The sequence below is a fragment of the Delphinus delphis genome, chromosome 14 (genome assembly GCF_949987515.2).
Source record: "Delphinus delphis chromosome 14, mDelDel1.2, whole genome shotgun sequence".
In the NCBI taxonomy this organism is placed as follows: Eukaryota; Metazoa; Chordata; class Mammalia; order Artiodactyla; family Delphinidae; genus Delphinus; species Delphinus delphis.
Window position 1 is genome coordinate 14753551 of NC_082696.1, and position 27244 is coordinate 14780794.

The 27244-nt window shown below is 42.8% G+C and overlaps 1 protein-coding gene across 1 annotated transcript in view; it reads right to left on the bottom strand.

Moving 5' to 3' along the window:
* The window catches only part of AKAP12 (A-kinase anchoring protein 12), a 102597-nt gene that overhangs the window by 30473 nt on the left and 44880 nt on the right, over window positions 1-27244 (bottom strand). The window contains exon 2 of the mRNA XM_060029781.1: window positions 15394-15496. Within this exon, the coding sequence (XP_059885764.1) occupies window positions 15394-15496 (103 nt within the window). The remainder of the gene's footprint in view (window positions 1-15393; window positions 15497-27244) is intronic.

Below are 27244 nucleotides of genomic sequence, written 5' to 3' on the forward strand. Positions count from 1 at the left end.
GGGAAATGCAAATCAAACCCCACAATGAGATACCGATTCACACTCACTAGGATGGCTGTAATCAGAAAGACAGACAATATAACAAAGAAAGGAGAAACTGGACCCTCATACATTGGTAGTGGGAAGGTGAAAGGTGCAGCTGCTTTGGAAAACAGTCTGGCAATTCCTCAAAATGTTAAACATAGATTTACCGTATGACCCAGCAATTCTACTCCTAGATATATACCCAAGAAAAGTGAAAACCTACGTCCACACAAAAACTTGTACAAGAATATTGGTAGCAGCATTATTTATAGCAGGCATAAAAGTAGAAGCAACCCAAATGTCCATCAACTGATGCATGAAGAATAAAATCTGGTTTATCTTTCCAATGGAACATTATTCAGTAACAAAAAGAAATGGACTATTTATACATGTTATAACATGGAGAACCACTGAAAAAATATTGCTAAGTGAAAGAAGCTAGTCACAAAAGAGCACACAGTGTCATATTATTTAATTCCATTAGAAACAGGCAAATCTATAAAGACATAAAGTGGAGTAGCAGTTACTCAGAACCAAAGAGTTGGAAAGACTGCTAACAGGTAAGGGGGCTCTTTACGAGGAAATGAAAATGTGCTAAAATTGATTGTGGTGATGGTGGTACAATTCTGTGAATATACTAAAAACCACTGACATGTATACTTTTTTTTTTTTTTGGCCGCCTTGGGTCTTCATTGATGCATGCAGGCTTTTTCTAGTTGCGGCGAGCAGGGGTTACTCTTCGATGCGGTGCGCAGGCTTCTCATTGTGGTGGCTTCTTTTGTCGTGAAACACGGGCTCTAGGTGCGCAGGCGTCAGTAGTTGTGACACGTGGGCTCAATAGTTGTGGCTTGCAGGCTCATTAGTTGTGGCGCACGGGCTTAATTGCTCCGCAGCATGTGGGATCTTCCCGGACCAGGGCTTGAACCCGTGTCCCCTGCACTGGCAGGCGGATTCTTAACCACTGTGCACCAGGGAAGTTCCAGACATTATACTTTAAATGGATCAATTGCATGGTATGTGAATATTTCATTAAAGCTGTCTTTTTAAGAAAAAAAAAAAGAATTTTGTATGAGTTCTGGAGGCTGCAGGGAATCATTGGAGGTTTTAGAGTAGAGTTGGTGGCACAAAATTTGAACTGTGATTTAGAAAAAGTAAGCAGGCAGTAATGACAAGGAGGAAGATGCTCTAGAAATAAAATTGATGGAAACCGTGGTGACCAAGGAGAGGAAGGAGTCAAAAGTTACATCACCCACTGTTGGATGCAGGAAGGCAGCAGCAGCCACGTGCATCTCTGAGATCATCGGAATGGTATGAGGCAGGTGAAATCAAAGGTCTGGAACCCTGAGGAAGAGGAATCTGAAGAAGGGCTCTGAGAATGGACAGAGATTAGTGGCCATCAAGGAGAAAATGGCATCAGAAGCCCGGAGTGGAGAGGATTAGGAGATGGAAATAGTGGAAACATTCGGACACAACTCACAAAGTGGTGACTCAGGATGAGAGCTGAGGAAGCCTCGCAGTCAGGGGAGGCTGGACTAGTGGACAAAATGTTGCAATAAAGACAAGGACCAAGACACCAGGATTAGCACTGACACTATGTTCATTAACTTCTTCCAAGGAGGCGTGAGTACTTAACCCAAAACTGAGCATCATCGGGAACTGTTGACTTGGACTCACACCAAATCCAGCCCCCGCCCATCACCCCATCCTTCCGTTTTCTTTTCACCCCAGTTTTACACTCGGAGGAAGATAAACCCAAACCCAGTGAGGTCACTTTTCCTCTGGCTGCAAAGGGCAGGCGAGATCTAAAGGAGCATCTATGCACTGTTACCCCTTTAAAATGCTTCAGAGATAATCTCAGGTTGAGTTAGAAGCTGCTGCAAACTAATAACCATGAAGAAGATGAATATATACACTGAATTAAATGCATTGGGCAGGTTCTCCTGGGCTCAGTGTATTTTCAAGTCTCTGCTGCTCTGCTATGAACACAGACAAATACCAGCTAATTGGATTTTACGGTCCAGTTGAGTTGGACATGTTTGTGTAGACATGGTTATTTTGATTCAAAATCCTCAAGACAAATAATCTGAAGACTAGCTCCTCAAAGGGACTATTGTAATACAATAGAAAAGCTAAGGGGGATTTAAAAGTCACTTAAGATAATTTACCCAAAAAAAAGAAAAAAGAAGAAAAAAAACGAGTCAAGGGGAAAATTATTAAAAAACTCAATCCAAGTAATAAAAGTGATGCAGAATAAGTTTATTTCTCCTCTTACTGAGTTCACATGTTTTTATATTTTTTGCTTTGGCAATTCTGCTTTTATTAGCTATACCAAATGAAAGTATAGATTTATGTATGAAAATTTAACTGCTTGGGACATATAATATTTAAAGAACCTAAGTGTCCCAATACTAGGAAAATAGCACATTTAACTCTTCAGTGGACTATCTGGCAAAGCAACATGTTTGAAGCAGTTAATGACAAGGAGAAATGCTTACATGGATATTGAAAGCCACACACCTCTTTGTTCAGTATATAAACTATATATTCAATAGAATCTTTGCTTTCTAAAATGCATATATATCTGCACATAAGTGAGGGTGAGGAAGAAAAGAGCCCAGAAGGAAGACTAACAAAAGCCAACCACAGTGGAATTATGGGTAATTTCTGCCCTGATATTCTCCAACACTTTACACATCTTCTACAACAACCTCTGTTACTTTCACGGTTAGAATGCAGGCACCTTTGACATCCAGCATGGGGTTGCACGGGGTGGTCCAGCACTGCTGGACTTTGAACCTTAGAGCAATACCTCCGATTTTCCATTAAAAATGCAAGGCAGTCTAAACCATGATCAACTCCCGATCATGGAATATATAAATTAGCAAGCAGATTAAAGTCAAAGTGTGATCTTTTAAAAATTAGGAAATAAGCAAAAAGATGTTTCACTACCAAATTTGGTCAAGTAACTGCACAGATTTCAAATTCTTTCCTGAGTGCTTTGTGTTCAACTCTTCTATTCCTCTTAGGACTCTGAACTCTCATCTTTGGTTTAGTCTAAAGAAGATTCCAAAGTGTTGAGAAACTAATTGTAGTTCTGGTTCTTCTGATAGCAATGTGGCCGGGGTAAAATATTCTTTTAAATCTCTGGGCTCTGGGCTTCAACTGACGGGGGAATAAATACACCACCCATGTTAATGTTATTCTGAGGTGCAAATGAAGTTTAGCCTCAGCATTACTGAGTGTATTCTAAAAGCATAATAAATGTTAGCTATTGTGCTTACTTTAAACTATACATTCTCCCATGGGGTAAAAATTAGTTCATAGTTCATCTTACTCTTTATATATGAAGCACAGATTATATATATATATATATATATGTATATATGTGTATGTGCATGTATATGTATATATATACATACATACATATTTAGATAGATATAGATATTACATAAACTGATATACAGTATATCTCTTCTATTAAAATTTTAGGTGGGGGGCAGGGACCGTTAGGGAAAAAAATGTCTGAAAAGACTCAGCAGGGCAGGGCAGCGGTAACGAAAAGAAGGTTGAGAAATACTGCTTTAAATATAGTTAAGTCTCATTTTAAAAAGTCCTTTGAAAAATACTTCTATAAAAAGCAAGAATACCCTTTATCATCAATTTCTCAGAAATGCATCCTAATAAGAGAAGCATCATCTTGCATTAAAAGTAATTAACCTGAGGCTCCCTCTCGATTTTTCAGAAGAGAATGAGACAATCTTTGATTTGCCTGAAGTCTTTCTCAAAAGGAGTGGGAGCGAGGGGCCAGCTGAAGGTTCACACTGGGAAGAAATAATGATAATTACCTACCCAAGACCCACTGACATTCCACAGCTGTCCATCTGAATTGTGATGTGAGCCCGTCAGCAAGCCACATGCAAGGCTTTAAATTTTCTTTCTTTTTTTGGGCGCCCAGCATGACTTGCAGGATCTTAGTTGCCGCCCGGGCAGTGAAAGCGCCAAGTCCTAACCACTGGACTGCCAGGGAATTCCTGACTTTAAATTTTCTGGTAGTCACATTAAAAAGAATAAAAATAAACACTTGAGGTTAATTTTAATATATTTTATCAAACCCAGTATGTCCGGTTACGTCAATAGGTACTCAATAAGAAAAATTATTAGGGAAATACTTTCCTTTCCTTTTCTGTACTATTTCACATGTAGAACACATCTCAAATAGGATCAGCCACATTCCAAGGGTTCAACAGCCACATATGGCCAGGGCACAACTTCTAAAACTACAGAAATAACTGAACATCCCTCCTTTAGGCTAACTCATTTCCCAATGACAATTCATGTGGGATCTTAGTTCCCCGACCAGGGGTGCAACCTGCACCCCCTGCACTGGAAGCGTGGAGTCTTAACTACTGGACCACCAGGGAAGTCCCCCACAATGACAATTCTAGCCCTGCTTCCATCTCCTTGCCTCCTGGACAGAAACAACCAAGCTATCCAATCACAGAATTGCCCTTACTTCAGCATCCAATCTAGAGATGACTCCTTTGTTTTCTCAGAATCATCCAGCATAAGCCCAAATCCTATAATAAAAGTCCTCCCACCTCCCACAGTACTCCATTACTGAGCCACCCATGCCTAGAATCCTCCCTCGATGCAGCAGAGGCTAAATAAACCTAACTTGGTTTGACTACACATGAGTTCCTGCTGGTCTCTAAGCGGCAAGGAATTAAATTGCCATTGATAGATTTAATTGGTACATCTGTCTCTTTCATTATCTCTTAATTTGAGTGAATATATTTGAATCTATTATTTTCCCAGCAACTTTTACTGTAATCATACACAATGATAAAGTGCTTAAAATGACTTTCTTTTTTTTAACTTAAAAGGTCAGCTAGTATATTTAGACTGGCTTCAAAAATAATTGCAAAGCAAAAATTTACACTTGCAAGAGTAATACATTTATTTAACCTGTAGTCACATGAATTAAAATTTACTTGTAAAGACAACTTTTCTGCAAATCTAGAGTGTGATCTTTAAAAGTATATCTTTTTTTAAAGTCAAGGTGGAATTCACTGCCTAGGCAAAGAGTAAATTCTGGATGACAGAATTTACTTCTAATCCCTCCAGAAAACATAGTCCTGCTCACCAAAATTTATTGCATAAACTCCAAGGTCATGGGAATTCCCTGGCGGTCCAGTGGTTAGGACTCCCAGCTTTCACTGCTGAGGGCCCAGGTTCAATCTCCCTGGTCGGGGAACTAAGATCCCGCAAGCTACTCAGCATAGTCCAAAAAAAAAAAAAGGAATGAATGTTTAGAACAAAAAAATCAGTTCTTAGAAATTAAAAATATAGTGACAAGATGAAATCTACTCTCGAGGACGTTCTCCAAGAATAAAGAGATACAAACTAGAGGAAAAAAAAGTTCTACTTAGAATCATTCTAGAAGTTCTAAAATCTGAGCAATAGTAATCTCGAAAAGAGAGCAAAGAAAAAGGGGGAAATGGAAGACATAACTTCCTACAAATGAAGTGCTTGAGTTTCTAGACGGAAAGAGGTCACACGAACCCAGCATGTTGAATAAGTGGATTCACGTGAAGATCCATCCTTGTTAGATCTTCCGAACACGGAGGACAAAAAGGACTCCGTGAGATAATGGGCTATCCAAGGGATTAAGATCAGAATAGCATCAGATGTCAATAGTAATACATTTATCAAGATGACACTGATAGAATCGTACTGTGTTAGAACACTGATCAGAAATTAACACAACTGGGGGAACGGTCAGGGCCAAGATTTGACAAGCGTGAGGAAGGCATCACATTTCCATACACTGAGCTTTACTAAGTGAGGCCACAGAGCTTGGGATGAATCCCGGGGGCTCTCTGCAAGAGGCTGCTTAGGGGCAAACCGTGGCTCTGCTAAGGGGACCTTTTCGACCTTCCACTTTATTTACAACTAACAATGACTTGAAAAGTGGGGTTTCTCTTATTCTTATCTCTAGCTACTGTTATCATGTAAAGGCTGTCTGCTTATGATCATGCTGGGTGAAGTACCGAAAGGGTGACTAAGGATTCCAGCGTTAGAAATACCCACGTGTATGAGTATTTTCTTCTATTGTCTTCATTCTATGTGGCAGTAGCTCCTTTAGCAACATCCTTGATAGGGGAACTCCTTTATATACTTCTGAATCAATTTACTTCTGGCCTCCAATCAATTCCTCCAGTACGTAATCCTTGGTTTAAAGCAAACTAAGCTGTTCTCGTGTTTTAAAGAGTCTGAGAAATAAACTCTTCTTTAAAAGTGGGAATATTGAAATTAATACCCCGTTATGCTTGGCAAGCTTCCATCAAGCACATCCATATCTGAAATATATATATCAGCCCTGGCATTTTTCTTTGAATGTGAGACAGCTTGTCTTCTCTGGGGAGGTGCTGCCTAGAAGAGAAAAGATTAAAGGAAAGACACGATAAATGTTTTCAAATACTCAGAGGGCCGCGATGTGGAAAAGGGAGGTGAGTTTGTTCTATGTAGCCCCAGAAGGCAGCACCAGAAGCAGGGAGCAGCTGGAGGAGGCATATTCTCACTCCAGTGGAATAACTGGTTTCCTTTTATGGAGAAACTCCCCAAACCTTCCCGTGTTTAAGCAGAAGAGCCTTCTGACTGGGGGCAGGAGCCTGGCGTAGACAGCCTCAGACTGCCTTCCCACGGAGGCTTCCTGGTCCCAAACCTGGCTTTCCAGCTGACAATCATAAAGGCAGGTGTCCCGGGCTGAACTGCATCCTCTCCAAATTTGGATGTTGAAGCTTTAAGCCCCAGCACCTAAGAACGTAGCTGTATTTGGAGAGAAAGTTTCTAAAGAGGTGACTAAGTTAAAATGAGACTGTAAGGGTGGACCCGAATCCACTCTGCCTGGTGCCTTATAGAAGGGGATTAGGACACATAGAGACACCAGGGATGGGCACACACAGAGGAAAGACCAAATTCTGGATGACAGAATTTACTTCTAATCCCTCCAGAAAACATAGTCCTGCTCACCAAAATTTATTGCATGAACTCCAAGGTCATGGGAATTCCCTGGCGGCCCAGTGGTGAGGACACAGTGAGGACACAGAGAGAAGCCGGCATCCACAAGCCAAGAAGAGGCCTCAGAGAAACTAAACCTGAGGGCACCTTGATCTTGGTGAGAAAATAAATTTCTGATATTCAAGCCACCCATTCTGTGATATATTATTATGGCAGCCCGACCAAACTAATACAGCAGGATAACTGCCTGGTACTTGGTGTCCGTCTAAATACTGCATGTCCGGTTTAAGACACATTAAAGCAACCAGTTCATTCAATTAATTCAATCCAGCATATACCAAAATAACTAATGCATGCATTGTTAACTGGGGGGCAGGGGGGTCTACTTGATATCACATTGTACCAACACATTAATTACGAAAACAGTTTGTAAAAATTCAAAGTATGGTGCTCAAGAATAAGACTCAATTGATAGGCTAAAAAGTTGTAGAACTTAAGCTCAGAGAATACACATTCCAGAGATATACACAAATATAGATCAGAGGATTTATGTTATCAAAGCATCCTTCCATATAATATAGGGACATTGTGCTCTAGAATATACATTGCCAGGACCATTTGGGGGTTGCTGTATTAGGTGAAACTGGAGCTGTTTTAAGAACGTCCTTCAGAACTAAATGTCAAAAACCTAAAATTTTTTTTTGGCTGCACTGCACAGCACGCGAAGTCTTATTTCCCCCAACAGGGATCGAACCCGTATGTCCTGCAGTGGAAGCATGGAGTCTTAACCATTGGACCGCCTGGGAAGTCCCCTAAAGGATTTTTATTAAATAAATAAAATGCTAAATTTAATGTTTCCTTTCTTGGCTTAGTTACCATTAGAAAACCATTAACTGCCTCGATCCCTCCAAGGGAGAGGGTCTGAATCTTGGTATGTTACTTGGACAAGCTATAGGCCCTCTTACCTATGCTCTTCAAGGGGGCCATCCATCCTATTCATGGGTGCCCTGGAGTAGCCTCAAAATTACAGCCGTTTATAGGTAAGTCTTTGCAGTAATTTAAGATTGACTGACAGTCTTTACGGCACTTATCAACATCTTGCACTCATTCTGGGCCAGAACCAACCCCTATTACATGATTCTGATCTCCTCCCATGTAGGCAGAGAAAAACGTTACTTTGTGGCCACATTTATGAAGCTCCTTATCTTTCTTTCATACCTAAATAATTACATATGGAGACATTCTTGAATGTTTTCCCCTCCTGAACTTTTTTTTTTGTTTTAATGTACTTATTTTTGGCTGCGTTGGGTCTTCGTTGCTGTGCGCGAGCTTTCTCTAGTTGTGGCGAGCGGGGGCTACTCTTCGCTGCGGAGTGCAGGCTTCTCGTCGCGGTGGCTTCTCTTATTGCGGAGCACGGGCTCTAGGTGCGTGAGCTTCAGTAGTTGTGGCACGTGGGCTTCAGTAGTTGTGACTCGCGGGCTCTAGAGCGCAGGCTCAGTAGTTGTGGCGCACGGGCTTAGTTGCTCCGTGGCATGTGGGATCTTCCCGGACCAGGGCTCGAACCCATGTCCCCTGCATTGGCAGGCGGATTCTTAACCACTGCGCCACCAGGGAAGCCCCTCTTTTGAATTTTTTGTTCATTAAAGTAAAAACTTCAAATCTAGAAGATGGCTTTTAAGATCAAACTAAAACGAAAAAATGTAAAAGTGTTTTTATAAAAAGGCATAATGAAATTGACAAGTAGATTCCCACCTGCCTAAAGTCACTTGCATATCTTCAACAGTTAAACCATCATTGTTTTTTTTTAATGCCTATATTACCAGTACTGCTGATGTGACTCAGTCACAGAATTTCAGAGACGGACAAGGATGTTCATTTTACAGATGAAAACTGCTGCTCAATGAGATAAAGGGATGTATTCAAGGTCAGACAGAAAACCACTGAGAAAAGCAGTCTCACCAGTGTTTTACTCTCCTGGAATGAACTGATTATAAAAGGGAGGGAGGATGGATAGAAGTCTTACTCCTTCTTCCTTCACCCACCCCACCCCAAATTTTCAAGTTAGAACAAAAATAAAGGTTCATTGCACTGTCAGACTTAAACAGACTTCAGAGGGAAAAAAGCTCTATATAGCTTGGATGTTAGTTACTGAAAAATAAATCTGTGTTTCTTTAAAGATGAAAGCAGTAGAGTATTTGTACCAGAAATTTGTCAATGACATAACTAATTTCAGAGAAGCACGCTAAAAATATTGCTGTGGAGCAGAGGACTGAATTAAAACCAGTTCCCAGAAAGTGCAGACTGTAGGGCTTTTGCCTAAGTTCAAGGCCTATTTTGTGAGTGTTTCAAAACATTACAAAACAGGATACAGCTTGAGACAATGTCATGTATTAATATTGTATTTGAAGTACCAAAGTGTTGGAAGGGAGACCCCTCTCTGTCTATCCAGCCCTCGTATTTGGTAGCATCACTGGGCGTTCTTATTTAATTGCAGGCAGGTCAGGGTCTGATTTCATGTTTCCAGGCAACAACACCTGGATAACCAATGGTGGGCACCTGTGACAGCCCAGCACCGGAAAGTACCAGCTTTGTCAGTGCTGATGCAGCAAAGGAAAGAGAGCCTCGGATACATCTAGAAAGCTCTGGTATTTACGTAGGGAATGAACTGATATAAAGGGAAAAGCAAACAGATCCTCCTCTCCCATATGAGTGAAAATGTAATATTGTGAACTCTAATTTAAAACTGTGTCTTCACTTATTCAAAATTTTTTTGAGCACTTACTATGTGTCAGACACTGTTCCAGGCTCAGGGGATTCAACACTGAAACATATAGATCCCACCCCGACCCCCCCATCCCAAGAAATCTCTGCTCTCTTGGTTCTTATATTTTAGCAGAGGTGGGAGGTAAGAGACAGGCAGACTGAACGCCAGATGTTGACAACTGATGTAGAGAAAAATGAAGGAGGTATGGAGGGTAGTATTTGTGCAACACACATGTCTTCATGAGAATACTAACAAGGTACCAATTATGTCACAAATTGAAGGAGAAAAGGGATTGACTCATAAAAACATTTCTTCCCAGTTGGGAAAACTGTATCACAGAGAAACAAGTGTTTTGGAGGGTCATCTTTTAACAGCATCCTAGAGCAGCACTTGGGGTACTCATTCTTCACATCAAGTTTTTAAATGATCAAAAAGCAAAGAAGAACAACTTTTAACTCCCAGATGGATTTTCTGTAAGGTAACAAGATCCACGGGGAGGGCTGTGATCATATCCCAAAGGCACTGTACACCAGCAAATTCAATAAAGGCCAAGACAATGACATTCAGCACCGTTAGAAACATGAAATTCTCCACAGTGCTGCAGACTCAGCTTCTAGATAACTGAGCAACGGATCCTCCATTTTTGTTACTGTATCTGCAGGGAAAATATCAGGATGTAGAAAAGTAGAACCTTGAGAAGGATAAGGAACACACTCTCTTAAAGACTTCTGCTTTAAGTGACAAGAATTTTTTGGCGCGGGGGGTATTTTTTCTTGGGGGTGAGAGGATGTTTTCCAGGCTCGCCTCCCAGGTCAGAGAAATCACGTGCAGTGATTCACGTGCACAGTTCCTTAAGCAGCCTCCGCACCGTTGTGCTCAGCATAGCAAAGCCTGTTCCCCCGGTTTGCCCGCTGATACTTGCGGCTGACCCCAGAGTAGCAAATGCCAAGGGCAGAGCTCTCAGCTGCAGCTCCATCGCTGCTGGTGTAAATGCCCTCACTCAGGGTATGCAAATAGTATAAGGCATATGTGTGCAAAAATTCAAACACCAAGGAGAGGACCACCATTGTGTGTTTATTCTTTCATACAAGCAAATGTGACCTGTGACGGATGGAGAAAACATAACATTCATGGTTTTACAATGTTCGCTGTAGCTACTCTGCAGAAAGACAAATCTCAAAGAACCCCAAAAGTAACTGTCTTGTAAATGATACATTCAAATGTACTAAGATCACAGTCACATGATTAACTCGTATATGGCAATGAGTTCAGTAGGCACTTTAACAAATATGTTATTATCAAAATAAAGAGGTCTTGGGACTTCCCTGGTGGTGCAGTGGTTAAGAATCCACCTGCCAATGCAAGGGACAGGGGTTCAAGCCCTGGTCCAGGAAGATCCCACATGCCGCAAGCAACTAAGCCTGTGCACCACAACTACTGAGCCTGTGCTCTAGAGCCTGCAAGCCACAACTACTGAGCCCGCATGCCACAATTACTGAAGCCCGTGCTCCTAGAGCCCATGCTCCACAACAAGAGAAGTCACCTCAATGAGAAGCCCACGCAACACAATGAAGAGTAGCCCCAGCTCGCCCCAACTAGAGAAAGCCCGTGTGCAGCAACGAAGACCCAAAGCAGCCAAAAATAAATAAATTAATTAATTTTTTAAAAAAAGAGGTCTTAAGTTTTTTGATTTTGTAATCCTTAATTTCCCCATCTGTTTGGAAAGAAAATAATCTGCCCAACAGATACTAAGACTGAATCAAAAAAAGAAAAATCTAAAAGTTTTAATTTGCAAAAATTTGAAATCTAAAGTTGGACCCGGACTGAGATATAATGTTTTTAAAATCATTCTTGTTCAGGCACCCATAGAAACTCATAGAAAACCATATAAGTGATAGACTATAGAACAAATGACAATCTGGGTTGGGAGGAGTCTTCCTTTTCTTTAATCTTTCCAGCAGAAGAGATTAAAATCAGCAGAAGCAGATTTTCCACAAAACTAACCGCACTTCGTGCGGCCCCTGTGAGTGTTAGGCGTGGCATGGCTGGATAGAACCTTCTGGTTCGGAAGAGGCTGTATTTCTGTATAAGCATTGTGATAAATGCTAAATCGCCTAAAAAGAGCTCAGAGAAAAGGGACTAACTCCAAGGCTAAAGTAATTTGTTGTGAATTCTTTTTTTTTTCATTTTAATAAATATTTGTTTTCATGCCTGACTGTATACTCTCTAAAAGATGGTCCCTGAAATTATATAATCAATCTTCAAGCTCCCTCCAAAACACACACACACGCACACGTGTGTGTGTATCTATATCATCTATATCTATATATGTGTGTATATATATACATATAGATATAGATATATATGTGTGTGTGTGTGTATATCTGAACCCTACCTGCATAGTTTTGAAAATATTTAGTAAGCAGATCCCTTTTTCTATCATTGAAAGAAAGTTTACAAGGAAATAGGATTTCATTTTCATTATAGGAAGAGGACTGGTTCTGAATTACCAGGATTTCTGGTTTCAGAAAGAGAGTAAGTCAAGGTAGAAGCACATTTTGCATATTCTACATTTGTCTAAATATTGTCTGTCACTTTATTTATTTTTTTCTTTTGCGGTACGCGGGCCTCTCACCGTTGTGGCCTCTCCCGTTGCACAGCACAGGCTCCAGACACGCAGGCTCAGCGGCCATGGCTCACGGGCCCAGCCGCTCCGCAGCACGTGGAGTCTTCCCGGACCGGGGCACAAACCCGTGTCCCCTGCACCGGCAGGCGGACTCTCAACCACTGCGCTACCAGGGAAGCCCTGTCTGTCACTTTAAATTAAAACCCCTCATGCAGGAATGCCCCTCATTTGTAGTTTTCTCCCATCCAACGATCCACCTATGGCAGGACCAAGTTCCACTGCTGGCCAATCCTCCCAGGGACCAGGGTGGCTCAGGTCTTTCCTTACTGAAGTGGGCAAGAGTAGAAACCAAGGCCCACCAAATCCTACAAATAAGCATCACATACCAAATTATGCCTTCATTTACATTACAGTAAGCCGCCATGTAGGACACGGATTCCTGGAAACACATAAAATCTAACCTATGTCAAAATAAAAGCATGAAAAAATACTGTTTAATAATTTAACATAGAGAATTTTCTGCATTTGCATTGCAGACAAAATAGGAAAAGAAAACATAATAAAAACAAGTGTACCAGGCTGCCTCAGAAACACCCTAACAAGCCAAAGCAACAACAGTTCTGCTTAAAACAGTAAAAGCTCATCCCAAAGGCAGAGCCTCCGGAAATGCCTCCGGGGGGAGGGGTGGCCTCTGCAGCCCTGGGCCACACGGGGGTCCTTTCTAGGCCCGCAGGCCTTTTCAGGATCTTGTGAAGGACAAGGTATATTAATCACCACTCTTCCTGCAAGAGGCATCTGTATTTGCTCAGACCCCCAAGGCCATGGTAGGCTCAGGGAGACAATGGAATAATCACAGGGTGGGAACAGAATCACTTTCCATAAAAATCAGTGTTTAAACACATGGCTGAAAAGTGAAAGAAATTACATCTGGACTAAAGGAAGACAGCCAGCGGATCTCCAGTAAACAGGCCACAGATTAGACAGGATTTTCACGCTACCTAGGATTGTATGGAAACAAGGGTGTCACTGAAGCCCCTCCCTTCTCTTATCAACACTCCACACCAGATCAGATGAAAAGGCCTGGCCCGACACTCCCTTGGGGGCATATTTCAGTGATCCCACGTTGCCAAAATACTTTCCGAAGCCACTCGCCTTTCAGAAGAGCCCTCCAACCCAGCGCACTTTCCCTTCTGGGTTTCCATTCTACCCTTGCTCAGAAGATGCCATCCCGGTGGGCAAGCCTGTGGACATGGCCTGCACAGCGGGTGAGAGCTCGAGCTTGGAAATCTGCTGATCTGGGTTTGAATCGAGATAGGACCTGTCTCACAGGGTTACTGCTAGAGGCCATAATGCACAAAAAGCACAGTTCCAAGACCCACAATAAAAGCTTGTGAAGTGTTGGCTGTTCTTATCCTCCCTTCCGGCTGGCAGCCCCTGTCCCAACAAATCTAAACCTAACCTCCCCTCAGTTCCCCAGACCTTACCCCACACCCTGACCTCAAACGAGGGCTCCTCCAGAACTCTGAGCAGCTCTCATCTCTTGCAAAATTCATTAGATAATCAACACGTTGCCTTGTCTTAACCTTTTTTTTTTTTTGGCCATGCGGCATGTGGGATCAAACCGACCGAGGATCAAACCCGTGCCCCCTGCGTTGGAAGCCTGGAGTCTTAACCACTGGACCACCAGGGAAGTCCCCCTTAGTTTCATCTTAGGGAGCCTTCCATAGACTAGCTTGTCTCCCCTGGTGGACCGTTTCTTAGCTTTCTTCACCCTCCCCAAAGCACAGGGCACGGTGGCTTGCCCATCCAGGGAAGGCTCCAAATCGGCTGTGGCTTGATTTGATTCAAACGTTATCATGGGAAGGACAGAGCGTGGGACTCTGGAATTTGGGTTGGGGCCGTTCCAATTACTTTGGTAGAAATTATTTGAAACTCTCGCACTAGGTCGTGCAGATCCTCTTTCTGTGAGGCTGTATGTACTTCTAGCTTTATATGGTGCCTGTGGTGCTATAGAAAGATCAGGATTCCCACCAACTTCAAAAGCAGCCCCCTGCTTGCAGCAGCTCCACAGGGGCATTGAACACGAGGAGAAACAGGTTCCACATGTTAGAAGAATCTCATCTCACCGAGGCAATGGCCAGTCTCCTTTCACAAGACTTTCCCTTCATTTGTCTTATTCACATTACATGTAAGCGTGAGTTCACTTATGGAAAATGATCATTCTGTGCCTCGTCAACAGCAGTGGCTAAATGATTTCTTTATGACTAAATGGAACAATGAGACAAGAAACAGGAACAGAGGAAGGTTCTTCTCCAACACGTGGCCTTCGCAAGAGACCTACTTGTCAAGGTGCTTGATTCTGACCCCCAGGTGTGGTCCCCAGCCCCTCCACGGGCTGACCAGTGATAGCGTGGTCACAGATTTGCTTTCCAGTAAACACCTCTGAAGGATCTCTGGGCTCAAGAGCTATAACACATGCGCATATCATAGTTTGGGCAAAGAGGTATGCACCTTGAAATGTACGCTACCAGAAAAAGCTTCGCAAGGCTAGTAGGCTACTCTAGAGTGAGAGATACTGACTCTGAAAGCAACCAAGACTTAAGCATTTCCAACAAGAATTCACGTTGGACATCAGACAAGTAGTTGGAATAAGGCAACAATAACAACAACAACAAAAAGATCATGAAGTTTCAGGTAAGGATGCCTAACAAAAAGGAAAAACAACTTCACTTCCATACCCAAGCGTTACTATAAGCTCCCAGGGGCTATGCAAATGGCCAGATAAATACTTCTTTTTGCAATCAATTGACTGCTTTTGTTGTCAACATCACCCACCCCCAGGTAGGATGACAGTGCCCATTCTATCCAGGCCTGTTTTTATTGTTCTGCAGGGATCCGTTGCAGGTGTTGTTTGTCCTCCAGCCCCTGGTTCTGCCCAGTCCCCCGCAAGGCGACTTACCATCTGTGACAGTTTCCTCCTCCTGGCCATTCAGGGCTCCCTCCTGGAGGCCTTGCTCGGCTAAGCCGTTCACAGTGGACAGCTGACCATTCTTCTGTAGTAGCTACGGGGAAGACAGAACCATGTAAACTTAATTTCAATCTTCACAACCAAGTTAGAAACGATACTGTAAGTTCGAGAATATAAATCATTTAGAGGAGAAATACAGAGAACTGGAGGGCTAGTAACAGTGAAGAGTTAAGTCTTTTGTGTGTGTGTGTGTGTGTGTGTGTGTGTGAATGATCCAGCTATCTTACAAAAGATACAAGGAGCTATGAACAAGCAGATAGGACTCTGTATCTGGATAAAGGTACCCACCATTCATGCATTCGTTCACTCTTCTGAAAAACCAGACATAGGCCTGACACACAACACCCATCATTCCAGGCCTGTTTGAGATTTCACAACGACTAAGTCAGGTGTGGTCCCAGACACTTTGAGCTTACAAACTACTGTGGAAGGCAGACAGCCCTCTGAAAAATATTTTTTACTTTAAAATAATGTTTCCTTGTGATTAGACACAAGATATGCATATTTGGCTGGAATATATATCTAAGCGACAATGTGTCCTTCTCGGGGAAGAGGGCAGACATTTAAATAAATAATTACTGAATTGCAGCTATGGAAACTGTCACGAAGAAGGAATACATACAGCAAATGACGACAAACAGAGGGCCATGACCTAGGCCAGGGTGTCGTGAAGGCTTCTCGGAGGAAGGAAAGGTAAAGCTAAGATCTAAGATGCCAGCAAGGGGTATGTGAGCAAAAGGTAAAGGGGAAGCAAGTGAGAAGGCCCCATGGTTCAAACGCCAGTGGATCCAGAGCCCAGTGAACAAAGAAGAGACGCCTAACATGTGTGTTCATGACTCATTGTATTTTCCTTAAAAATATTACTAAAACGGTGGTTTACAATCGTCCCCATAGGGTAGCCCATGCAATTGACGTCATCAGATGCAAAAACAGTAGACACATAGACATGCCCAGTCTTTTTTTTTTTTCCGCCCCAGGGCTTGCAGGATCTTAGTTCCCCAACCAGGGATTGAACCCCGGGCCCACAGCAGTGAAAGCGTGAGTCCTAACCACTGGACTGCCAAGGAATTCCTAAGACATGCCCTAATTTTTTAAATCCTGAGAATATAGGTTAAAAGTTTTAAACCAAATAAAAATCGTACAATAGGGCTTCCCTGGTGGCGCAGTGGTTGAGAGTCCGCCTGCCGATGCAGGGGACATGGGTTCGTGCCCCGGTCTGGGAAGATCCCACATGCCTCAGAGCGGCTGGACCCGTGAGCCATGGCCGCTGAGCCTGCGCGTGCGGAGCCTGTGCTCCGCAACGGGAGAGGCCACAACAGTGAGAGGCCCGCGTACCGCAAAAAAAAAAAAAAAAAAAAAAAATCGTATAATAACCGCTAGGAACCTAAGGATTTCAACAATGCTTTATGGTCCACATACATTTCTCATTTTCCTTAAAACCAACTTAGCGAGGTGCTACTGTTTCCATTTTACAGATGAAGACACTGAGACTCAAAGTGATTACAGAGGGGAAGGCTGGCCGGCCACGGGTCCCACAGCTCAGCCATGGCCTGAAGGCCAGGGCTCACCACCAACTACTTCCAGAGATTTTTCTTTTTCTTCTTCTTTTTTTTAATACACAGATGGTTCCTTTCTTCCTTTCTTCCTTTCTTTCTTTCTTAGTATTTATTTATTTGGCTGCACTGGGTCTTATTTGCGGCACGCGGGATCTTTAGCTGAGGCATACGGGATCTAGTTCCCTGACCAGGGATGGAACCTGGGCACCCTCCATTGGGAATGCAGAGTCTTAACCACTGGACCACCAGGGAAGCCCCCGGAGATTTTTCCACAACACAACAAAGTGTTGGAGGACCTGTTACTACGCACAATGACAAAATGCCTTAAATAGTATCCCACAGTACGCAGACCCGATCATGCCAAAGTAATCTCAAAGCTGGACACTCTGTTTGGCATCATTCCATGCCGTTTACAGGCCAATGGAACATGCTGGCCAAACCATAGGCTTCCATCAGAGCCTTGAAGGGAGTAGATCCAATTCAAGACGATCAATCCAGAAGGTTCGAACGGTGCTGAAACGGATTTCACCTGGCTGTTCCCTGCTCCCAGCAAAGATGCCCTGCAACTGCAAAAGCTGCCTTCTGAAATACCGTCACTGTAGTCTAATACTCTCACTACAGATGGGAGAGCCAGATTCAAAATGCCCATGCTGAGTCAGTGTATTAGAAAGGACGCTCAGATTACACTTCCACTTAAAGTCTTCTCTTACCAAAATATGAAAGATGGGAGTTTTAAATGAAACCTAAAGACGAAAGCACAGGAGATGGGGCAGGGGGATATCCCCACAATGCTCATCAGCAAAAATGTCAACGTTTAGGAGTATTTTAACTAAATTCCACTAGTCTTACGCACGAGTTAGACTGAGATTTCATTAATAATGTGATGAAGAGCTAGTGGCGGAAAGCAGGAAATGCATATTCTTGTGGGCTACATGGTCAACCAATGAACCTTAAACCTAAAAAATTTAACACAGATAGCATGGCATGGCAACCTAAGCAGGGGAATGAAAGACAGCCATTCTAATACCTCGATTTCAAGTCAAAAAACGTTGGTCAACTGTGCTCCTAGTTTAGGACCCAGAACTCTGAACTTTATTATAGAGTCTAGAGTTCTACAGAGTTTCTATAATTCTTGAGCTATTTCTCACAATTCTTCGTGAATTGTCAAATCCAAGACATCTTTAGCAGGAGTCAAATTGAGTATTTTCAAACTTGAGGGATCTATAGGACACGGCACAAATTTTCATCTACTCTTTTAGAATTGTTACACGTATACAATGATGTATTACATTAGATGATATAAAATAAAATGAGTCTTTGAGATCACCTGCCAGCCCCCTTTATAGTCAGCGTGATAAGTAAATTGTGGATTAGTTGTTCCCCGTGACCACAGGGCAACTGTCTTTACCTCAGAAAGGCACTTACTGACTTAGCTTTGGTGACAATTTATGACAGCGACATTACTGAAACTGAGTTTTGAGCTTATTTTATTATATGTGTAGCCTGGGTCCAGCAAGCGTGCCCAAGCTCTGACCCATGAGTGATGTCTTGAGCACTCAAAGCCCGTGACACACCAGCCCTCCACACAACAATGGGACGTCATTCCTTTCAGCCATCCTCAGACACTTCTACCATTCTGTGTTTCACTTAGAGATGCTTTTTACAAAATCTCACGTGTTCTTGTACATGGATAATTCACTTTTTGGCCAACCCAATCTATGGTGTTTTTGTTTTCCTTTTCTCCCATTCCCAACCATCTAAATAATTCATACTATTGTTAAGGGTTCAGGTGCTTCTGAGAGTTATCAGCACGTTAAAGTCACCTCAAATGGCAAGGAACCTAACCCGCAGTTCCTTAACGCTTACGTTCTTTCTGTCTTTTCTATGTGTTTACACGCACACAAGCTTTCTTTTTTTAAAAAACAAAAATGGGGACTTCCCTGGTGGCACAGTGGTTAAGAATCTGCCTGCCAGTGCAGGGGACACGGGTTTGAGCCCTGCAGGAAGATCCCACATGCTGCAGAGCCACTGAGCCCGTGCGCCACAGCTACTAAGCCTGCGCTCTAGAGCCCACGAGCCACAACTACTGAGCCCATGTGCCACAACTACTGAAACCTGCGTGCCTAGAGCCCGTGCTCCGCAACAAGAGAAGCCACCACAATGAGAGGCCTGTGCACCGCAACGAAGAGTAGCCCCCGCTCGCCGCAACTAGAGAAAACCTGCGTGCAGCAACGAAGAACCAATGTGGCCAAAAATAAATTAATTAATTAAAAAAAAAAGGAGAATACATGCTTTTATAATCTGATTGCTTCGTACACTGTGGATGCATTTCTTTGTCACTAAACACACATCTGGCTCGTCCTCAGTCTTTCTCTCTTTTTTCTGTAACTCAGACACCCACAGAAGACAAGGATTTCAGTTAAGCCCAGATAGACCCTGAAAGATGTACAGACACAACTCAGTGACACACGGGGTGGGAAGGGCCGGAGCCAGATGAGATGCGAGGGGAGGAAATCGGTATAGGATTGAAGTTTCCAAACGCGTTCATGCTGAAGCTTCCTCACATAACTTCTTTTTTTTTTTTTTTTTTTGCGGTACTTGGGCCTCTCACTGTTGTGGCCTCTCCCGTTGCGGAGCACAGGCTCCGGACACGCAGGCTCAGCGGCCATGGCTCACGGGCCCAGTCGCTCTGTGGCATGTGGGATCTTCCCGGACCAGGGCACGAACCTGTGTCCCCTGCATCGGCAGGCGGACTCCCAACCACTGCGCCACCAGGGAAGCCCTGTCACATAGCTTTATCCATCCACCTTGTTCTTACTTTTATGAACAGTTAGGTCTTTTGAGATGAGAACTAGACTTCAAAGGCATGCTTTTTGCACTGAAACACAGCTAGCACCGGGAAACTTATTTTCCCACTGGATTTCTGCTTCAAAAACGGTAAACGCCCCCTTTGAGCAAATCAAAACCCTAAATGTTTTCAAGCTTATCTCCCTTGAGTGGGTCAGCCAGAGTTTATTCCCGTAAAGCATTACCACATTACAACTAAACAAGCTTTAAAAAAAAAATCTTGAATGCTTCCAGCAACAGTGTTGTCCTCTCATTCCTCTAAGGACAACAACAGAAAACATCAAAATAGTAGCTAAGGCACGGCAGAAAAGCCACCCGATGTCTCTGTCCCCTTTCCTTCTCCACAGGACGGCCCACAACTTGCTCTGAACCCCTTTGCAGAGTAAGCTGTAGGGGTATCAAGTTCTTTAATGAACATCCTAAACCATGAACAAAACGGGTGAGCTCCTGACATGTGTCAGGATGCTGGGGGAAAAGGAGGTGAGCCTGCGAACCATTTCCTCACAGAGTGATGCTCCCGGCTCCACCATCTCACTGCAGGACCAGCACGGGTGGGAGCGGCCAGAGCCCTGCAGTCCACACAGCAGATGAGGCTCTGAGCAGTGCCACTGGTCCCAACAATAACAGCAAAACCCAAGAAGCAGAACTATTACGTGGCTGTAACCAGGAAGGAACCAGAACCTTGTCAATATAAGGAGAACACATGCACAAATGATGAGAATAAAAAAGATAATCTGGAAATGATTTTAAATCCCATGACAGAACTTATAAAGAAGACTCTTCAGGGACTTCCCTGGTGGCACAGTGGTTAAGAATCCGCCTGCCAGTACAGGGGCCACGGGTTCAAGCCCTGGTCCAGGAAGATCCCACATGCTGTGGAGCAACTAAGCCTGTGCGCCACAACTACTGAGCCTGCAAGTCACAACTACTGAGGCTGCATGCCACAACTACTGAAGTCCGTGCACCTAGAGCCCGTGCTCCGCAACAAGAGAAGCCACTGCAATGAGAAGCCTGCGCAGTGCAACGAAGAGTAGCCCCCACTCTCTGCAACTAGAGAAAGCCCGTGCACAGCAACAAAGACCCAACGCAGCCAATAAATAAATAAATTAATTAATTTTAAAAAATGGTATCAACAAAGCACATGTAATAGTGTACAGATGTATTTTATGTTGTAATATTAAATTTAAAAAGCAAACTAGGGGCTTCCCTGGTGGCGCAGTGGTTGAGAGTCCGCCTGCCGATGCAGGGGACACGGGTTCGTGCCCCGGTCCAGGAAGATCCCACATGCCGCGGAGCGCCTGGGCCTGTGAGCCATGGCCCCTGGGCCTGTGCAGAGCCTGTGCTCTGCAACGGGAGAGGCCACAACAGTGAGAGGCCCGCGTACCGAAAAAAAAAGGCAAACTAAACAGTTATAGGTACAATATGATTACAAATATATATAAGAACATACCCCAAATAGCTAAATAAGTGGTGATAACAATATTACCAAATTGTTAATATCACAGTATACCAAATAATCGTCGGGGAGGGAACTATGAATTTTTCATATCCTTTGTTTTTCTACTTTTCTGTGTCCTGTTCCTTGTCTAATACACCTGATTACTTTTATAACTGGGTGGTGGGAGAGAAGCTTTTCCTTCACACATTATCCTGTCTTAGTTTGCTTATTGTTAGTATGGCTGGGAGTTCAGAAAATTCTGCTTCACCGATTGCCAGTCACATGGATTTTCATGGGAAACGAGAACTGCTTTAAGACAGGAACTTGACACTGAGATCATATTTCAGGAGGCTTTTCATACAAACTAACTTTTCATACAAACTCACTCTTCCACCGTGGAGGACATGGTGGACTCAGAAGCAGAGCGGAGGGCTGGGTGCTCTGGGGCAAGATGAAATACTTCACATCTGGTGTTTTATCACTGTCGTAGGCTGAAACTTGGTAATTCCAGGTCAGCAAACAGAAGGTGGCTGGGAGAGCAGGGTCTGATCTGCCATCTACTTGATCTTTGGCCTTGGGAACATTATTTAGCTTCTCACAGCCTCCTCTCTTCTTCTGTAAGCTGGGGTAAGAATTCATTTTCACCTACCGTAATGAATAACTGCAGCTTCATCCCACACATGTTAAGTGGCTAATAAGTCAACTACTAACGTAAGTTTTAGCAGTTTTTGTTCTACCATTTGGTCAACAACTGCGATCTAATGGGAATGAATTGTCCTGTGCCCATTTCCCCTCTAAAATGAAACCTCCAAGACTTCCTTCCTGTTGCCTCCAAGCTCTGCACCCAATAGAACATCTGGTGTGAAGACTCCTAATTAGACTTCTTCTAATTTTCTAATGGTCTGGGTGGGAGAAGAGAAGCAATGCAGTTTATACAAAGGTCTAAATGGAGGGGAGCCACCTGAGTTTTTTCTTTTCTTTGTTCTTTTCTTAACCCTAGAAGGTACAGGGGAAACAGCAGACAGAGCACAGTCAGGCTCCTGTCAGCCATGGAACCTTATCTCTGAGCTCATTTTCCCAATTATAAATTGAAACTAATACCATCTCTATTTTCAGGCTGGTTGAGATTCAAATGAAATATTTGGGAAAGTTCTCTCTCTAAATGGAAAAGCTCTCAGAAGCCATTTTATGTCTGTCCACTTGATCAAATCAAGGCAAAGCTTGGACTCCAGTATTTTTCCAGCCCTTATATCACACTAAGGATGCCTTTTAAAAATTGTCCTCATGTTTGTGTTAAAGAAGGTTTCTTTCTTTCTTTCTTTTTTTTAATGTGATTGGATTATAGCTGATTTACAATGTTGTGTTAGTTTCAGGTGTACAGCAAAGTGATTCCATTTTCAGATTCTTTTCTCATACAGCTTTTTCAGATTCTTTTCTCATATAGGTTATCACAGAATATTGAGTCGAATTCCCTGTGCTATACAGTAGGTCCTTGTTGGTAGTGTGTGTATGTTAATCCCAAACTCCTGATTTATTCCCCCCCCGACAACCCCCGCCGCAAGGAGGGTTTGGAAGGAGGCAGCATTAGATGTGAGACGATAAGAAATCCAACAAAATGAGACATCTGTGTACAGGGACCGCATCTCACTACACCCACTCACGGGCACTTGAACAGGGTTGTAGCGCAAGACTCAGGCAGCCCTACAGTAAAATGGCTGTAGCCTTGCTTGGTCACAAGAAGAGAAAACAATGGCTGGAGAGAGGTAGCCTTTTCTGCCTAGGATTCCTGCTTGGTTTGACCCTCAGGTAGCAAAAGCAACTTATGCTGCTGTGGGAATGGGGCTGTAAATGACATACCACGCATCCACACCTCCACACCCAGAGCTGCGTGGGAGCTGTGAGGGAGCCCATCCATCAACACCGACTAAAAAGCTGACCATCCTTTTGGCTGAAGACTCACTATGTTCAATAGCCACAGCTCCAGACAGTATATTCACTCTAGAGCCACGCTGTCCAAACGGCAAACATGAGGACCATGGTGAAAGCATTTCATTCCCCCTTTTATTTAAACACAGGCACGCAAAGCATTTTCCAATGTATTTTAAAATTTCTAGAAATAGGCTGAAAATAAGAGGCTAAAGGCGGAAACTGATGACTCCATCAGCAGTCCGTGTTTATAAGAATTTTAGAGGGGCAACAGTCCTAACTGTTGTGAGCAAACTGGATTGAATTCTTTAATCCCTCTATGCCTTCCCCTACACAGCCATGCTATCCAACGAGTTAGCTTTAAGATGCTGTGTCTTGATATGAAACCTCTCTACCACAAGGACACGTCTCCTCTGAGATGCAGAAATAAAACCGTATGAAAACATCAGTTGTTAAAATAATTTTTTAAAGATTTTCTTTAAGATTCTAAAAAATTATTGTTAATTCTATAAAGAGTGACAATAACGTGGTTAGGTTTTTATAAAGTCCTCAACTGGGGACTTCCCTGGTGGCGCAGTGGTTAAGAATCTGCCTGCCAATGCAGGGCACATGGGTTCGAGCCGTGGTCCGGGAAGATCCCACAGGCCTCAGAGCAGCTAAGTCCGTGCACCACAACTACTGAGCCTGCGCTCTAGACCCTGCGAGCCACAACTACTGAAGCCCACGCACCTAGAGCCCATGCTCTGCAACAAGAGAAGCCACCACAATGAGAAGCACGCCCACCACAAGGAAGAGTAGCCCCCGCTCACCGCAACTAGAGAAAGCCTGCATGCAGCAACGACGACCCAACGCAGCCAAAAATAAATAAATAAAAAAAATAAATTTATTAAAAAAAAGGTCCTCAACTGTTAGAGATATATAATAAGGATCTATAGATGACATATCTTGTATTTGTCTTAAAATAGGCAAATAAAATTTAAAAATTGAAGTTAGACAAAATAAGACTGGCAAAATGTTGATTACAGTTGCAGCTAGGTGACGGGTACTTGTTATTCTCTACTCTTGTATACATTTTGAAATCTTCCAGAATTAAAAGAAAAAATAAAATTTTCTTTCGTGAACCTTCTCACAGAGTTAAATTTTGGGGTGTAGCCGATGAAATCTGTAGACTCAAGAAAACCTCAGTGCAGTCGAGAAAATTTCAAAATTTTTATATTTTAAACAGTAAAATGTTTCACCCCTTGGTAATCATCTAATTTCTAATTAGCTCAAGATATACAGTAAGCAGGGCTAAGGCAATTCTTAAATATTAAGAAAGATATATTTCTAGTCTATGAATTTGAAAAAAGATTTTAGGCAATCTATAAAAGAAAATTGAGAACTTTTAACTTGCAAAGCTTTTCAGAGAGACAGAATATGAACTACTTATCAAGTTTCAGAGGTATTGTCAAAACATCGGGCCAAAAGCTCTCTCAAACCACATGAAATTGAGAAGAGCATGTACCCCAGGTCAGGGGTGCTTCTAGCAACCTCTAAAACGGAGAAGTCCTTGTCTCCAAGAAACTGGCCTTTAGAGATCTCTTTCTGATGCCAGTTTTCCTCCTGAAAAGGAGGACAGACCCTCCGGTCAGTGTGGCAGCTGCCCCACCTCTTAAAATCCTGGTGCCCTGAAGCCTCTGATCTTTAAAGAAAACCTCTGTTTATTTTTAATTTCATGCTACATTTTTTCCACTCGTATATTCAGCAAAACAAAACCGACAAACAAAAATACCACCTTACTGGCTGGTAACTTTGCTTTAAACATGAGTGAGTTCATTTGAAGGACCAGAAAAGGGGGCGGCATCTCATCACCATCACCCAGAGTCAGTGTGGCCCCCTTCCTTCCAGCCCCACCCAATGAAAACAGTGGTCCAGCTGTCTGACCCTGCACATACCACCAATTTATCCTGCTGGTCTTTACTTAGAAATCTGACTGTACAGTGCTGTTCAACTAGACAACATCCCCCAACCCACGGCCAGAAGTAAAACTATTGGCCAGAAAGCCACATTTAACCAAGTTTATACCTAACTGGCTGAGAGCAGTTTTGTTGTGCTGCTGTTTATTTTATTAATTTAATTTAATCAAAGTGGAAAAAATTCTGATGTTCAGAATACAAAGATTAATCTTATTTTGCTTTTGAAATTGCATTGCTCCCTATTTATGGAAAGTTTCTGGAACATTATCTGCACAGCACATGAGGGTCCTTAAATGCCACTTGGTGAAGGGTGTACATACCAGATAGACAGTCTCTGGTCATTGTCTCCAAATCACTAATTTTCCTGTTTCTCGTAGTTTTCAGTAAAATTTGTGAAAATTACTTAATATAGTTTTAGGAGGAATAACACAGGCTCACCCCTAGACATGAGAAAGAATGAAAACTAGGAGATATCCATTAAAGTCCCTAGTTTGCTTTTAGCCTGCGAAATTAAATTTCAATTCAATTGAATGTTTCTACTCAAATATTCAAATTGTTGAGTGTCTTAGAAAGTAATATCTCTCATATTATTTATTTAAATCCCAAGGGACTTGGCCACTACAGGTGAAGTCATTTTATGAGGAATGGTGTCTACAATTTAGGCCTGTAAATCTCAAAGATCAGCATTTTTCAAACTGGTATCCAAGAATATCAGTATACGAGGTATATCAACACCTGTGTATTAGCAGGCTTCTCTCAGAAGCGTTCTGGGCTCAAAATCAGCTTGTGAAACTCTGACCTAGACAGTTAAGCAGATTTAATTAGAATTTAGAGACTCTTGAATGTGCATTCTGAACCTCTAAGGAACAAATCATTACAGCATTTTCTCAAGTGACTTGCCCACAGAACCCTTTTTGAACCACATCCATTAACATCTGCCATAAGTAAAGACACAAAGATAAATGCAATATGTTTTAACACACAACATTTCAGTCAAATATTCCCCTACATTAAAAAGTTATAGTTGTTTTAAAAAGTATTAAAACTCCTGGGTTCTCTGGGAAAGTATGTAAAAGAAAACAAAGAGCTCTAAATCTGGTGAGGTAGGAGATCAGCCATGCTGATTTCAAGCAAAGGGAATTTATAAGATCTCTGCTTGAGATGAAGGAAATGAAAAGCACCACCGACCCAAGATAGCAATTCACTGAGTGAAGATAGGTCACCACAATTCCATTACGTGAAACGCCTACCTGCATTGTTTGGAGTCCTCACACAATTGAGGTCTGTATCATACTTAGGACAGAGAGGTGCTTGATAAACACAACTTAAGAAACCTGTGTGGACAGCTAAGTCGGAGGACTGATACTACCTAACTTAATATAAAACTACAGTAATCAAAAGACAGTATGGTACTGGTGAAAGAATAGACAAACAAATCATGGGAACAGAATAAATTGCCCAAAAATAGACACACACAGATATAATTCTAATCTTTGACAACGGAGGCAACTTAATGGAGAAAGGAGAGTCTTCTCAACAAATGATCCTGGAAAATCCTGATGTCCCCTTGCAAATAAAGCTGTGTGGACATTCATGTACAAGTCTTTGTTTAGATACATGCTTTCATTCCTCCTGGATAAATACCTAGGTGTATTTCCTAGGTATTTATATATTTATATACCTAGGTTATATTGTCGGTATATGTACAACTTGTTAAAAAACTTCCAAACTCGGAGCTTCCCTGGTGGCACAGTGGTTAAGAATCCGCCTGCCAATGCAGGGGACATGGGTTCGAGCCCTGGACAAGGAAGATCCCACATGTCACAGAGCAACTAAACTCGTGAGCCACAACTACTGATCCTGCACTCTAGAGCCTGCAAGCCACAAATACTGAGCCCACGTACCACAACTACTGAAGCCCACAAGCCTAGAGCCCGTGCTCCCCAATAAGAGAAGCCACCGCGGGCTTCCCTGGTGGCGCAGTGGTTGAGAGTCCACCTGCCGATGCAGGGGAGGCAGGTTCGTGCCCCGGTCCGGAAAGATCCCACATGCTGCGGAGC